Genomic DNA, 14,394 nt, shown 5'->3' on the forward strand with positions numbered 1-14,394 from the left:
AAAGTTTGCAATATTATACCTTGGTTATTATTCTCTGTTTAAAGAGATCAAACAAGTGTTCACAAGTGCATTTTCTGTAGGAATTTAGTAAAAACACCTTCCATAGGAGGCACGGTGGCTCAGTGGCTAGCATTGCTGCCTCACAGCATCAGGGACCCAGGTTTGATTCCACTCTCAGGTGACTGTCTGATTGGGGTTCGCACGTTATCCTCATGCCTGCATGGATTTCCTCCGGTGCTCCAGTTTCCTCCCACAGTCCAGGGATGTGCAGATTAGGTGGATTAGCCATGGGGAATGCAGGGTTACAGGGATTGGGTAGAGGGTAGGTCTGGATGGGATTCAGAGTGTCATTGTGGGCTTAATGGACAGAATGGCCTACTTCTACACTGTAGGGTTTCAATGATATTGATGTAGTCATCCCTACTAACCTAAGTGGCTAGATCTGAATTTGCAGAGATTTGAGATTCAGAATGAATAGATATTCTGAGTAAATCTGAATAAAATGAGAGTAAATAGCAATATATTTCTATCGCAATTTGATACCTTGCAGAGTTTTATGATACCAAAATTGTTTCCAGATATTAAAGTATATTATTCATATACTCAGCTCATAGTTTGAAAAAATTCTAAAATGCAGTGACTGACAATAATGGATATATTAATAACTCTCTTTTATATAGGCCAAGAGATAATGATATATTTATTTTACAGGCTGGAGGAAGTGAACTGGGGGAAGGTGGATCTGATGGTCAGGTCAGTCGAAAACTTGTCAAGTTCATATTATTGGGTAAGATGCACCTTCATTCCAAATTCAACAGACTGTTTGATAATAAAGATCATTTGCATGTTATCATTGTGTATTTTAAACATTTTCAATTGATTTTTCTAACTGCTGTTTTAATACTTTATTATTGTGTTTACACATCATGGATTTGTGAGAAACACTTTAATGCAGCAAGGCCTGGACAACATAAAGGCATGGGCCGATAAATGACAAGGAACATGTACATGTGATCATTTCCAACAAGCCAGAATCTAACTGCCTCCCTTTAACATTTAATGGCATTAACATCATTAAATCCTCTACTATCAATGTCTTGGGTTAGCATTGACCAGAAATTGAAATGGACCAGCCATATAAATACTGTGGCTACAGGAGCAGGTCATGGTCTAGAGGTGAGTTACTTACCTCTTGAATCACCAAAATCTTGTACATCACCTACAAGGCACAAGCCAGGAGTGTCTTGGAATATTTGCCATTTGGATGAGTGCAACTCTAATGACATTCAAGAAATTTAACACAATAATAAAAGCTGAAAGTACTGGAGAAACTCAGCAGATTTGTCAGCATCTATAGAGAGAAAAACAGAGTTGACATTTTGGTGAGTGGCATGGTGGCTTAGTGGTTAGTACTGCTACCTCACAGCGCCAGGGATCCGGGTTCAATTCCAGCCTTGGGTGAATGTGTGGAATTTGCACATTCTCCCCGTGTCTGTGTGGGTTTCCTGCGGGTGCTCTGGTTTCTGCCCACAGCCCAAAGATGTGCAAGTTAGACAGATTGGCCATGCTAAATTGCCCATATGTGTAGGTTAGATGGATTAGCCGTGGGAGATGCAGTGATAGGGTAGCTGAGTGAGAGTTGGTATAGACTTGTTTGGCCAGGTGGCCTGTTTCCACACTGTAGGGATTTTCTGATGATTGTATGACTCCAGTGATCTTTTGTTGGAGCAGAAAATAACTTGGAAAGGGTATTATCTTATGCTGATGACAGGGTGGGGAGAGTGAATAAAGTGCATGGAGATGGGGTCCACAGAGAGAGAGGGATAGGCAAGCAAGGAGATAGCTGAAGATAAGCCAAGATAGAGATAAATGCCAGATAGGATGCCAAAGAGAAGTATAAATGGTTGAAAATGGATTGGCTGTGCTGGGAGCAATCCATACAAAACAGGACCTAGGCATGTGTATGAAATAGGTAATTGTAAAATTCCAAACTTGCAAACTCTGCTTGCAGTAAAAGGCAGAATCAAAACTTAAGGGACCAACTGGGTTCAGACACTGAAATTCCAGGGCCTCACTCTTTTGGAAGAGTCCACACTGGATTACCTGACATCACAGAATGGAGGGGGGCAAGGAAATGTGAAGCAGTTGTCTTTTTGTCAACTGTTATCAACTGTTCTTATTTTCCAATTACAAACAGAGCTTCTCACAACCTGACAAACAGAATACATTGTTTCTTGCAAGCACTATTTGATGGTGGGGTAGGAAGTCAGAGTTCTACAATTTTGCTTTGCTTTCTGGAGGAAGAGTATGTTAGCACCATGAATGGCCTAGCACAAGGAAATGTCCTGAGACATGCTGAATATCTATCACAGAAATTTGCAAGTACAAATGTAGCTGTACACATTTTAAAAGTGTTTGCAGTTATTGAACATGAGTTGATAACTTAGATGAGGAGTGCATCCAGTGCAGGTGATGTTTTCAGATCTGGAACATGAACCTTTTGAACAGCTGGCTGCAGTGTGCAATGCAGCCTGTCCTGTCACAGCACGGTAACATCACTGTGCAAGTCTGTGTATGCGTGGCAGCCAAACTGCATCATGAATAATCACCCCAACATGGGTGTGTTTGGCAATTTTGATTTTCGTATTCATTGAGAAGAGTAATCCCTGAGGTAGAAGTTGTCTACAAGTTTGTCTCAGGAAGATGGTGTTGTAAGAGTTTCTCTTGTAAATTGGCGATGAAGACTGTTTTTCTCCACAATATCAAGGGAGATTTATATGGGTCTGTAAAAGCAGGTCCTGAAGTAAGGGATGAATGTGCCATAATGCCCCAAGTATAATCGCTCCAGTCTTTCCTGTATCCCTTTAACTGATCTTCCTCCTTTGCTTTGGTAGATATAAAAGGCACTATTTGAAGAAGTGCAGGAAATTGTCCCTGGGTCCTGGCCAATATTTATTCCTCAACTAATGGAACAACTCAATTCAGCAAAATAAACAATCATTATTTTAGCGTCATGGGATGTGAATAGATTGATGATGGTGATGATGTAAATGATGATATTACTGTGACATCAGCAGAGCAGAGATAAACATGTGATCGAGACTCAAAGAGGAGCAGTAGAGAAACACTGTACTCGAGAGCTGTATTTATTACAACGTATATCTTAATTTAAAAAGAGAGTTCACAGTATTACTGATGAACGGCCTTTCACTAAGTAAGGAACAAACTAAGGATACGAGGGACTCAGCACAGCAGCAGCCCAAGGAGGACAGTGGAGTCTGGGTGCAAATACCTGATGCACTTGTGAACGAAGACAGTATAGAATCCATGAAAGGAGAACCACGAGGCAAGAGGCTATTGGAGAACCACAATTCATAGACTTAGTTGCAGCAGATCAAGGCATGGGTACTGCTGAGTTTTCTCAAAGAAAGTATCTCATTGCTGTTTGTGGGATCTTGCACAGTTACCTACATTACAAAAGTAACAGTACTCCAAGGGTTCTTAATTGGACAGACTAAGTGACCACTTTACAGAATGCCTGTGTTCTGTCTACAGAAATGACCCTGAACTTCTGGTTGCCCGCTACTTCAAAGCACCACCCTGTTCCTTGGCCAACATCTCTGTCTCAGGCTTGCTGCAGTGCTCCAGCAAAGCGCAGTGCAAGCTGGAAGAACAAAATCTCATGTTTTTGCTTTGGGACCCTACAGGCTTCAGGGATCCATATTGAGTTCAATAATTTTAGGGCCAGAGCGCCTTTTTCCGTGTCTTTACCTCAACCCCCATACACCAGGCCTTATCATCATTTGGGCTGCTACTACAACCAATCTCTTGTAAGCCACTAACAGTCCCCATTAGCAGCTATTCATTTTCCCAGGCTGATCTTTACCCATTCCCTTGTCTGCTCTACTGTTTTTCTGTCTCTGGGCTCCATCTCCTCCTCTCGTTTACTCCTTCCCCCCTCCCTCCACCCCATCTTTGCATATAGACCAACCTTTTTTCTAGTTATAATCAGTTCCGAAGAAGGGTCACTGGACCCAAAATGTTAACTTTGCTTTCTTTCTACAGATGGTGCCAGACCAGCCAAGTTTCTCTAGCAATTTCTGTTTTTGTTCATAATTGGTTTGACACATCCTGATTTAATGAAAGGGGCTGCATAAAAATGCAAGTTCTCTCTCCTTCATATTTTAGATCAATGAAAGCAAATCCCAATAATTTGGTTGCTGAAGTGAATCAACGCCTTGAACCAAATCTATTGTTTAAAGTAAAGAGTTGCAAATAAAAAATGATTTAAACAATAGGCCTAATTGCAACAAAAAGATGCACTAATCAAAATTCAAACAAGCTTAGTAGTCAAGTAAAGACAGAGGATGCTTTGAAACTAATACCGAAATATACCACTTAGGTTTATAAGCCATATTGCAAAGGCCAAGCTAACTAATTATTTGCCAATTTCATATGGAAGCAACATTTTGAGAGAGGGAGCTTAAATAGAATTGCAAGATGCAATGTGGGACAAATCTGTATGCATATTGCTTGGTATTTACATACACACTAAAGCTGATACTTCATAGGGTGTGGCGTCAGAAGATAACTTATAATACTTTAATTACTATATGTTTTACATCTTAAACCAGGTGTGTACATCTCCATGTCTAATTTTGCAATTTGCATCCTGAGCCAAGGACACTTTGCAGAGAGATCTTTACAAAATGAACCTGAATGAGAAATAACAAAAATACCCACAGTAATGGTGTTGGAATAATCTGGATCTTTCCAGTGTTCTCAAGGCATTATCAAAGAGAAAATTGAAAAGAAAGGACACTGGCAATGCAGTTTTTTTTTAAAGAAATGAGTTGGAAATAACTGGATGCATCCAACACACATGAGAACAGCAACAAAATTGTTTGGAGGAACAGTTAGAATTTGGAAAAATATTTGGCATGTTATCTATTGTATGGGTTTATAAATAGAGTGTATCTGATAAATTCCTGTTGCTACTGCTCCCCATTAGACTTGTCACAAGAGGCTGGCATTTGCTGCCCAGTCCAGCACTATCTGGGGACTTATGACCACTTCAGGATCTAACATTGAAATTGTGCTATGTTTGTAACGTGGTAATCTCATTCTTCCAAACAGATATCAGAGCCGTAGGGCTCAAGAAGGGAATGTTTTTCAATCCAGATCCATATCTAAAGATGTCCATTCAGCCTGGGAAGAAGAACACTTTTCCTACATTTGCTCATCATGGACAAGAGAAGCGATCGACAATAGTGGCGAACACAACAAACCCTATTTGGCAAGGAGAGGTAAAATGTGCTGCTATCAATAACACAGAGTAGATTGTGCCTGAAGCAAATGGGTGTTGACAAAGTGCACTGGGAGCGCTAAGTGCAATTAATGTGATGCACATTTTTCTATTTTACAGAAGTACTCTTTTGTAGCCCTTCTCACAGATGTACTTGAAATTGATGTTAAAGACAAGTTTGCTAAGAGTCGTCCCATCATAAAGCGCTTCCTGGGCAAATTAACCATACCGGTACAACGTCTTTTGGAGAGACATGCAATAGGGTAATACATCAATGAACTTCACAAAGTGCTTCACTGTCAGTTTGATGTTTCTCTCATTATTTTCTCTTTTCAATGGAATGCTTGAAAAATGTAATATATTAAGTTTGATAGGTGGTGTCAGTGCTGTATTGTCACTTATAAATGCTAAATTTGATTTCTTATAGATGTGGGAGGGTTATTGTGCTTCACTGTCAGTCTGCTAGAAAAGGAAGAGAAATATTAGAAAAAAATCCATAGAGAATAATTGTATTGATTTACTTCTCCTTTGACAACAAGCTGTATTTATGTTTTGTTTTATGGATCTCTTTGTCCTAGTTCCCTTCTCTTTCATATATGTTTTGTCAATGGGTCTGATGACTTGGTTACCCAGTCTGGAGATAATCATGGGTGACCATGATCTGGAGGAACTGAGATTTTTGGGGCTCCACTGTGGGAAAATTATAGAAGTAATGGAAATTGTGTAGTGTAAATTTGTGAGATTATTGCCAGGGTCACCAAGTTAATTAGGAGAGACTTGAGAAGTTGATCCTTATTCATTGGAGCTTCTGCAGATATCAACCTTTCATTTCCAGATCTTTTAAATTTGAATTCCAACTCTGAAACTGCTACAGTGGAACTTATATTCGTATTCTCTGGGTTATCGGTTCAGATATTGAACTTACTAGTTTAATAACGTTACTGCTATACCACCCAAATCCAACTGTCTGCAATGAGTGAGACTGTTTGAGTGAGACCAATGCCACCCATCTCCCACTACCCCCAATATTTGTGCATTTACATTTGCCCAGAACTTCTAGTGAGGGTTGGGGAATTCAAAACTAAAAGGGCATAATTTTAGGGTGAGAGGAGAAAGATTTAAAAGGGACCTGAGGGGCAACTTCTGTACACGGAGGGTGGTCGGTATGTGGAGTGAACTTCCAGAGTAAGTGATTGATGCAGGTACAGTTACAACATTCAAGAGATATTTGGACAGGTATTGGAATAGGAAAAGTTTAGAGGGATATGTGCCAAATGCATGCAAATGGGACTAGTTTAGTTTGGGAAACTTGGTCAGTGTGGACATGTTGGGTTGAAGGGTCTGTTCCTGTGCTGTTTGACCGTATGACTCTGTGACTGTTGGATGCATTTAAATATGTAGCCTTACCTCTTTTGGTTGTTGGAGTGAGGAATAGTGGCAGGGATTCACAAGGAGGCCCAGCAAGGTGAAGGAGGGGTGAGGCCATGCCTCTTTTCATGTTGCCACCTTAAATAACTCTTTTTAAGGTTCAGCATGCTTGCCATATTATCATGAGTTTTTTTTTAAACATTTCTAACCATTCAAAGACTTTTAATATACTGTTGTGCATTTCTGGTCAGTAACAATTCCTAATTTTTGTAAACACTTTTTTGATTATTTTTATCTGTGTTAAAATTGAACAGAGTTAAATGACCTCTTTTATTAAATAGAAGCAATCAATTAGGCACTAAGGTTTGGATGAAGGCTATTTGAATTGCACTGACAAAGTCAAAATTTTGCTCTTGTATTTATTTCAGCTTTTATAAGAGTGCTTGTCAAGCCAAAATGGATAATGGGTGGTGACAGGGTTTTGGTGGAATGGGATATATGGGGGATATGAGCAGGTGCAGGGGTTAATTGTTCAGATTTAGCTATAAATAAACTTGAGGCCTACCTGACACAGCCTGCATTGTTGACCACTGTTGATCCAGGTATTAAAGCTGTGATTAACAGAGGAACTGTCTTGGGGTAAATTTCTGGGTAGGTACAGGGCATAGAGCCCAAGTCTCGGATGCTATGATCAGTGTTGGGGACATTCCTGGAGGGACTCTGACAGTGTAACTCTCCCCATCAGATTTTTCAATATCTTCCTAGTAAATACTGTGTGGGACATTCTTGGTCTTGATACGTGACAGCAGTGAACAGTTCACCATTTCCCACTGCTGCTCTCAGAAGGTTTGCGTCATTTATTTCCTCGTACAATTTCAGAGGTTTGTGGAGAGAAGAGCCATTCATTCATAAGAGGTACAGCCTAATCATGGGCATTCTTTTGAATTGCCAGTCTGAGCAGGTGAACTATAATTCATATACTAAAACTAGAATAAAGAAATGTTGAAATCAAGAGTTGATTTAAATGGAGAATTTCATCAAATTAATGGGTATACATTTGTGAGAAATCACAAAGTTAACAGCATAAGCTCTTACATTGGAACAATTGCACCCTCCAGTGGCTATTTCAAGTACTACACCTCATTTGACCTTTTAATATATCAGTAAAAGTAAATTCCCTGAACTTGGGCTCCCAACAGGGTGTGTTATTTGTTGGAGTATGCGTTGAAGACGAGACAGCATCACACCCATGTTGACTCAAGTAATTTGTAGTTTGTTACTGCTCTTATGCATTTTGCTTTGTTAATTCAATTTGGGATTGACTTGTAGTGAGTAAAGGCAAATGCAGGATGGTGTGACAGGCAGTACATGGATTCAGAAAGTAGCATTTGAAGGACCTTAGCCCTTGCAATTGTCCAACAGATTTAAAGTCCTTGCAGCTTTCGTGGATAAGAGCAGGGGCTGCACTGAGCAAGAGCAACCTAAACGTAGCACTGTGCCAAATAGGGACATTTAATTTGGGGACAGTAAATATGTGTGTGTGTGTGTGTGTGTGTGTGTGTGTGTGTGTGTATACGTGTGTGTGTATACTTGCTTGCTCTTGGCAAGAACCTGTGCATAGAGTCTTTTAATGTGGGGAAGCTGCTGTATTGCAGCTTTCACATGATTCCGGATGACCAGGAGAAACACACTCTCGCAGTCAAACTAGCAATTGCTCATTCATATCAAAGCCTGTAGCTTCATACTAGTGGCACTGAATGCAGTGGCTGTTTTAACTTTCACTTGTTTCTGCCTGATTGCTATTTTTGGAACAGGAAATTAAGCACTGAGGTTACTTTTGACTCATGGGGCAGTACTTGGTTTCTTCTGTTCGAAACTTTCCCCAAAGTAGACTGGCATAGATCTGGATGGAGGACTCACTATCTTTTTGATATTTAAATTACAACACATGCATATTCAGCTTCTTCAGCATGGAGTCCCTCATGACTACAAACTTGCTGTGTCTTTCAGTATATGTCTTTGTCCCAGCTATTTTCTCCAGTTTTCTGCTGACTTCTTCTGTGGCCTTATTTGGTTATTGCATTATAGGACACTGCCAAGCATCTGTTTGTCCAGTAGTTCTGGTATGGCTTTCACAAGTTTTCTGAACTTCTTAATGCCTTCCTTATCTTTACACCCATATTTTGTGGATCCCTTAGCAGAGGCAATCTTTCCTTAATAGCCCTGTACCTGATTGTAATGGTCCCTGCCAATGATCCCAAATGATTTTTGTCTATTCTGGCATGGGATGTGGATCCATCCTGGTGGCAGTTTACTTAAATATATGATTGGGGCTACCTATTTACGTGTGTGCTAAAAAATGCCTCTTACATCTGCTCCCAAAAATAAGTGAGAATACAGAACTTGTTCCGAACTTAATCACTTATTTTTGGTTTAATTTTTTAATTTGTCTTTCAAATTTATATTATGTGTGGTACATTATTTGCATACAACTGAATGTCTTATGAATGGGTGGCATGGTGGCTCAGTGGTTAGCACTGTTACCTCACAGCGCCAGGGACTCCGGTTATACATACATACTGCAAGTCACTGTTTTGTCACTTTATAATCTCAAGAAGTATCATCTGAAAACAAAGCATAAAACCTCATAAACTCCGTCTGTCAACTTGCTTGGCATAACATATTTCCAGTTTTCTTTTGGCCACCTCTTTTCAAAATAAATGAAAAGTGCCTTAGCTTCCCATGCATAAAATTTTGGGAAGGCTTGCACAGATTTTGGATCTTGGATTGTTCTTAGATCTTTTTTCGCCAGAACGTTTCCTGAAGTTAAAGGCCTCTCTTTTTTAGTTAAGTTGGTATTCTTTCTATAAATCTCTGCCCTCTCTTTCTTTGTCTGTTTCTCTTGCTTAAATGCTGTTTTTCTTTTTCTACACTTTAAAGTTCAAGTTTTCTCAGTTTTAATTCTCTATTCCTGTTCTCGTTTAAGTTTGTCCATTTAATTTTCTGCAATGATATTCTTGCTGACTTAGAATCATAGAATCCCTACAGTGTGGCCATTCAGCCCATCGAGTCCACACTGAATCTCCGAAGAGCATCCCACCCAAACCTATCCCCGTACCCTAACCCTGTAACCCTGTATTTCCCACGGCTCACCCGCCTAGCGTGCACATCCTTTGACACTATGGACAATTTAGCATGACTAATCTACCTAACCTGCAAATCTTCCGACAGTGGGAGGAAGCCAGAGCACCCGGAGGAAACCCACATAGACACAGGGAGAATGTGCAAACTACACATAGACAGCTTCCCAAGGCTGGAATCAAACCTTGGGACCTGTGAGGCAGCAGTGCTAACCATTAAGCTACCCAAAATTCAGACTTATGACGTGGTTTGTTTTGCTGTTCTTCCAATTTCATAATAGCTTTATAACATCAATTATGTATGTTTTCCTAGCTCCTTCATTTTAACTCTCATTCTAAATTTCTTGCAATTCAATTAGCCTGGACTTGGTTACTTGAATGAGTTTGTATATCATTCAGGGATAAATCTTACATCTGTAGAAAAATCTTAGCTCCAACTGCCTTTTTTTTGATATACTTTTGGTTTAATCATGCACAATAAACTTGGAGCAGAATCTTATATTTCACTGGGCTCTGCAGTGAGGATCCCTGTGAAAAAAAACTTGTACTTCGTAAAAAAGTGTAAGTTCCTGGCCCTGGTGTCTTACCTTTATCCTTCTCCAAATACTACTTTCCTACTTCCAACTGCATGCTGTCTGCACAGGGTATCATCCTGAAAGCTCCAGTTTTAGGTTATGACCAAAACTGGAGGAGTGCATTGTTTTTTTTTCCCTATGCCTACTATTCCACAGGTCACACATAAATTTAAATGTTTTGTTAGTTTATGATATGACCTATTGTATGCTTTAAATTTAGAGTAAAAATTCCATGAACCAGTTCTTTAAAAATACAACATTATTAATGTATTATAAAACAAACCTTATTCCATAATGATGCAGAATTGGTTAACACATGCAGTTTATAATGAAAATATAAAAGTTTACTCCTTGGGATAACTCCAAACACTGATTCACAAGAAAATTGGTTAAAAACACATTTCTGTCTAAAGAGATAGTAGGAACTGCAGATGCTGGAGTCAGAGATAACACAGTGTGGAGCTGGAGCAGGCCAAGCAGCATCAGAGGGGCAGGAAAGTTGATGTTTCAGGTCAGGGTCCTAGACCTAAGGTTGATAAGTTTGTAGGACCAGATGGCCTGCATCCTAGGATCTAATGGGAAATAACAGCAGGGATACAATGGTTATGACTTTCCAAAATTTCTTACATTTTGGAAGGGTCCCAGCGGACTGGAGAACAGCTACTGTAATACCTTCATTCAAGAGAGGAGGAAGGCAAGAAGCAGGAAACTAACAACGAGTTAGCCCAGCAGCAGTTATAGCAAAATTACTAAAATGAATTATTAAAGAGGTAAAGCAGGATACCTGGAAAATCATACATATTCAATTAGCGTCAACATGGCTTAGTGGAAGGGAAATGGTGTCTGACTAACTGATTATTTTATTTGGGCAGTAACAAGGAAGGTGACTAGGATGTCTATAAAATATTTAATATTTCATCCATTGCCGCTACACAAGATAGGGGCGCTTTGTGTAAGGGTTAATATATTAGTTTGAATAAAAGACTGGTTAATTAATAGGAAGCAAGGAGTTGAAACATGGGTCTTTGTTGGTTGTCAAGCTGTAACCAACGGGATCAGTGGTGGATCCCCAACTAATTACAATCTAGAATCAATGATTTGGATGAGGGGATCAAACATGCGGAAGTTGAATTTTCGGGCGACACTAGGATAGATAGGGAAATAAGTTGTCAAGAGGAAGTAGGGATTGTAGATAGATTAATTGAATGGGCAGTTATGTTACAGGTGGAGTATAACGTGGGGAACTTGTCCACTTTGGCAAAAGAATGGAAAACAACAACAACAACAACAACAACAACAACAACAACAACAAAGTTCCCTTCTCCAATTACAACATTTTTTAGAATTGCTGTTATAAATGCAGCCTGATCGTTATCAACTCTTTGTCTGTCCAACTGGTCTTCTCTTTCTTTAGGCTCTAACCTATCGTTTACTCTCTACCCCATCCCCCTCCCTATGTTCTGCATATTAACTGACGTTTTCCCAGCCACAATCAGTTCTGAGGAAGGGTCACCGGACCCGAAACGTAAACTCTGTTTTTACCTTCACAGATGCTGCCAGACCTGCTGAGCTTTTCCAGCAACTTTGTTTTTGTTCCTGATTTACAGCATCCGCAGTTCTTTCAGTTTTTAATGGAAAACAACATTTATTTGGAACAAAAACAAAAGTTGCTGGGAAAGCTCAGCAGGTCTGACAGCATCTATGAAGAAAAATCAAAATTAACATTTCGGGTCTGTTGACCCTTCCACAGACTTACAGCATCTGCAGTTCTTTTGGTTAACATTTATTTGGAATTGGCAGAATCCAGTGCTCCAGAAGGATCTTGGAATTCTATTTCATCAGTCACAAAAGGTAAGTGTGCAGGAGAAGCAAGTTATTCTGAAGACACACACAGAATGTTGTTTATTGCAAGGGAAATGAAATATAGAAGTAGGCATGTTTTATTGCACTGTATAGTGCCTTAGTAAGACTGCATCTGAAGTACCATTTATGGTTTTGGTCTCCTTATTTAAACTAAATACATGTAATTATATTAGAAGCAGTTCAGAGAACTGGGATCCATTCACTAGACTCAATCTGGGATAAAGGTCTTATCTAATGAAGAAAGGTTGAACAGGTGGGCATTTACTCACTGAAATATGTAAAATCCTAAAGGGATTGGATAGGGTGGATGCCCGGAAGATGTGGGAGAGACTCGAACAAGGAAACATAGTTGAAGACAGAAATTCTTTCTCTCTGAGTGCCATTTTTATTGGAATTTACTTCCCAGAAAGTTGAATATGCTGGATCATTGAATTTAGCATGGTGAAATTAGTTAGGTTGTTGGGTTATGGTTGGGGGCGGTTGCAGACAGGATGGTGGAGTTGAGACCATAGCCAGATGAGCCATGGATTTGTTGCTTCGAAGAACAAATAGGCCTACTTGAGTCCTAGGTTTCTTGGTGCTATCCTTTTATTTCTCATTTACAATAGCTAAACTCCAATTGGCGAAGAAACTAAAATACCTGGAGTTAAGGTGTCTGCATTGTGTGTGCATAAGTGCAAATAATTTTTAAGAGAAGACTAACAATGAGACATCCACATCCTTCATCAGTCAGTTCGTACAGGCATACTTCTGTGGAGGTGAACAATTAAGTTCCTTCTTTTAGCATTTGTGTCAAGTTTGGACATGATTAGCCAATTTGAAAGAAAATAAATTTCCACTGAGTAATGGGGTGAAGATGAAACATCTGAATATCCATCACTGTTAAGACAATGACTAATGCGATATAGTTAGCTTCCTTGAGCTGTAACACATTCGTTAAAGCAAGTTAACTGAGGTTAGTATTCTTTCGATTTCGACGAGGAAACAAATTACTGTGTATAAAATAAAAATGGTTATGAATTACTAGAAATTAGATCTTTAATGTTTCCATACTATGTTATGTTTTAAAAGTGAGTTATATTGCACTATTTCTTGTTGCAGTGACCAGATTGTAAACTATAACCTGTGCAGAAGACTTCCTACTGACCATGTCAGCGGTCAGCTCCAGTTCAAAGTCGAGCTCACATCATCTCTTCATGAAGGTAAGGAAAAGATGCATCTTACTGGAACAGTAATTCACAGTTCAGTTTGGTTTTTAAGTTCGACCTAGTCCTGACTGACCTGCAGAATTTCCTGTTAGTTACATCATGCTGTTATTGAACCTAACTAACGTGAGGTCCCATGGATTGGAGGATTATGTGTGATGTATACTGAGTTCTTTTCCATATGTTTGTATTATTCTTATATGTTTGTTGTGCTCTTTGGAAATGTATGCAAAACTATTCACAAAGCATACTCGCTTTATAAGCTTTGAAAACAGTTTTGCATTTGACTTCCGATTGCTTAAACCCCTGTACTATTCAGGACAAGATTTGTAAATGTACATTGTTACACACCATCAGAGTCTTACAGTGTACTTTTACTAATTAGTTTCGTCTTTTAACTTTGTGTCATATCCTATATAAGGAAAAATAGATATGCTGTAATTTTCTACATGATTGTTAGATGCAATGCAGTGCAATTTTCACTTTGACAAGGGACCAATTTCTGAATACAAAATGATGCATATCACATTTAGAAAATAATGGTTCATGTAATTCTGATACAAAAGATGAAGAGACAAAGAGAGAAGCTATTTTGTGGATTGCGCACGTGTCAGTCCTCCAAGGACAGGTAACATCATGAGCCACTGAGAGTGGGACATGTAGTGTTGACTTTGACACAGTGCTGAAAGGAAAGCAGTAAAACGGAAAGAAACCTGCAGTTCTCACACCCCACCTCCTTCATACACACTCCCCATACCGAATCCTCATGTTCTTACCCTCTCATACAATCTCAGCCACCACCTACTTCCTTACACTGTCAATGCAAACTCACTCAGTATGCACTATAATTGAATCAGAGATAGTAGGAACTGCAGATGCTGGAGAATCCGAGACAACAAGGTGCAGGGCTGGATGAACACAGCAGGCCAAGCAGCATC

At 39.4% G+C, this 14,394-nt stretch overlaps 1 protein-coding gene across 5 annotated transcripts in view; it reads left to right on the forward strand.

Annotated features, from left to right (window-relative positions):
• Positions 1 to 14,394, forward strand: part of hecw2a (HECT, C2 and WW domain containing E3 ubiquitin protein ligase 2a) — a 291,027-nt gene that overhangs the window by 156,208 nt on the left and 120,425 nt on the right. For all 5 annotated transcript variants that reach the window (XM_048599375.1, XM_048599376.1, XM_048599374.1 and 2 more), the window contains exons 5-8: positions 712 to 787; positions 5,137 to 5,306; positions 5,426 to 5,568; positions 13,353 to 13,453. In XM_048599375.1, coding sequence (XP_048455332.1) covers positions 712 to 787; positions 5,137 to 5,306; positions 5,426 to 5,568; positions 13,353 to 13,453 — 490 coding nt within the window. The remainder of the gene's footprint in view (positions 1 to 711; positions 788 to 5,136; positions 5,307 to 5,425; positions 5,569 to 13,352; positions 13,454 to 14,394) is intronic.

The sequence above is a fragment of the Rhincodon typus genome, chromosome 7 (genome assembly GCF_021869965.1).
Source record: "Rhincodon typus isolate 14 chromosome 7, sRhiTyp1.1, whole genome shotgun sequence".
NCBI classification, from domain to species: Eukaryota; Metazoa; Chordata; class Chondrichthyes; order Orectolobiformes; family Rhincodontidae; genus Rhincodon; species Rhincodon typus.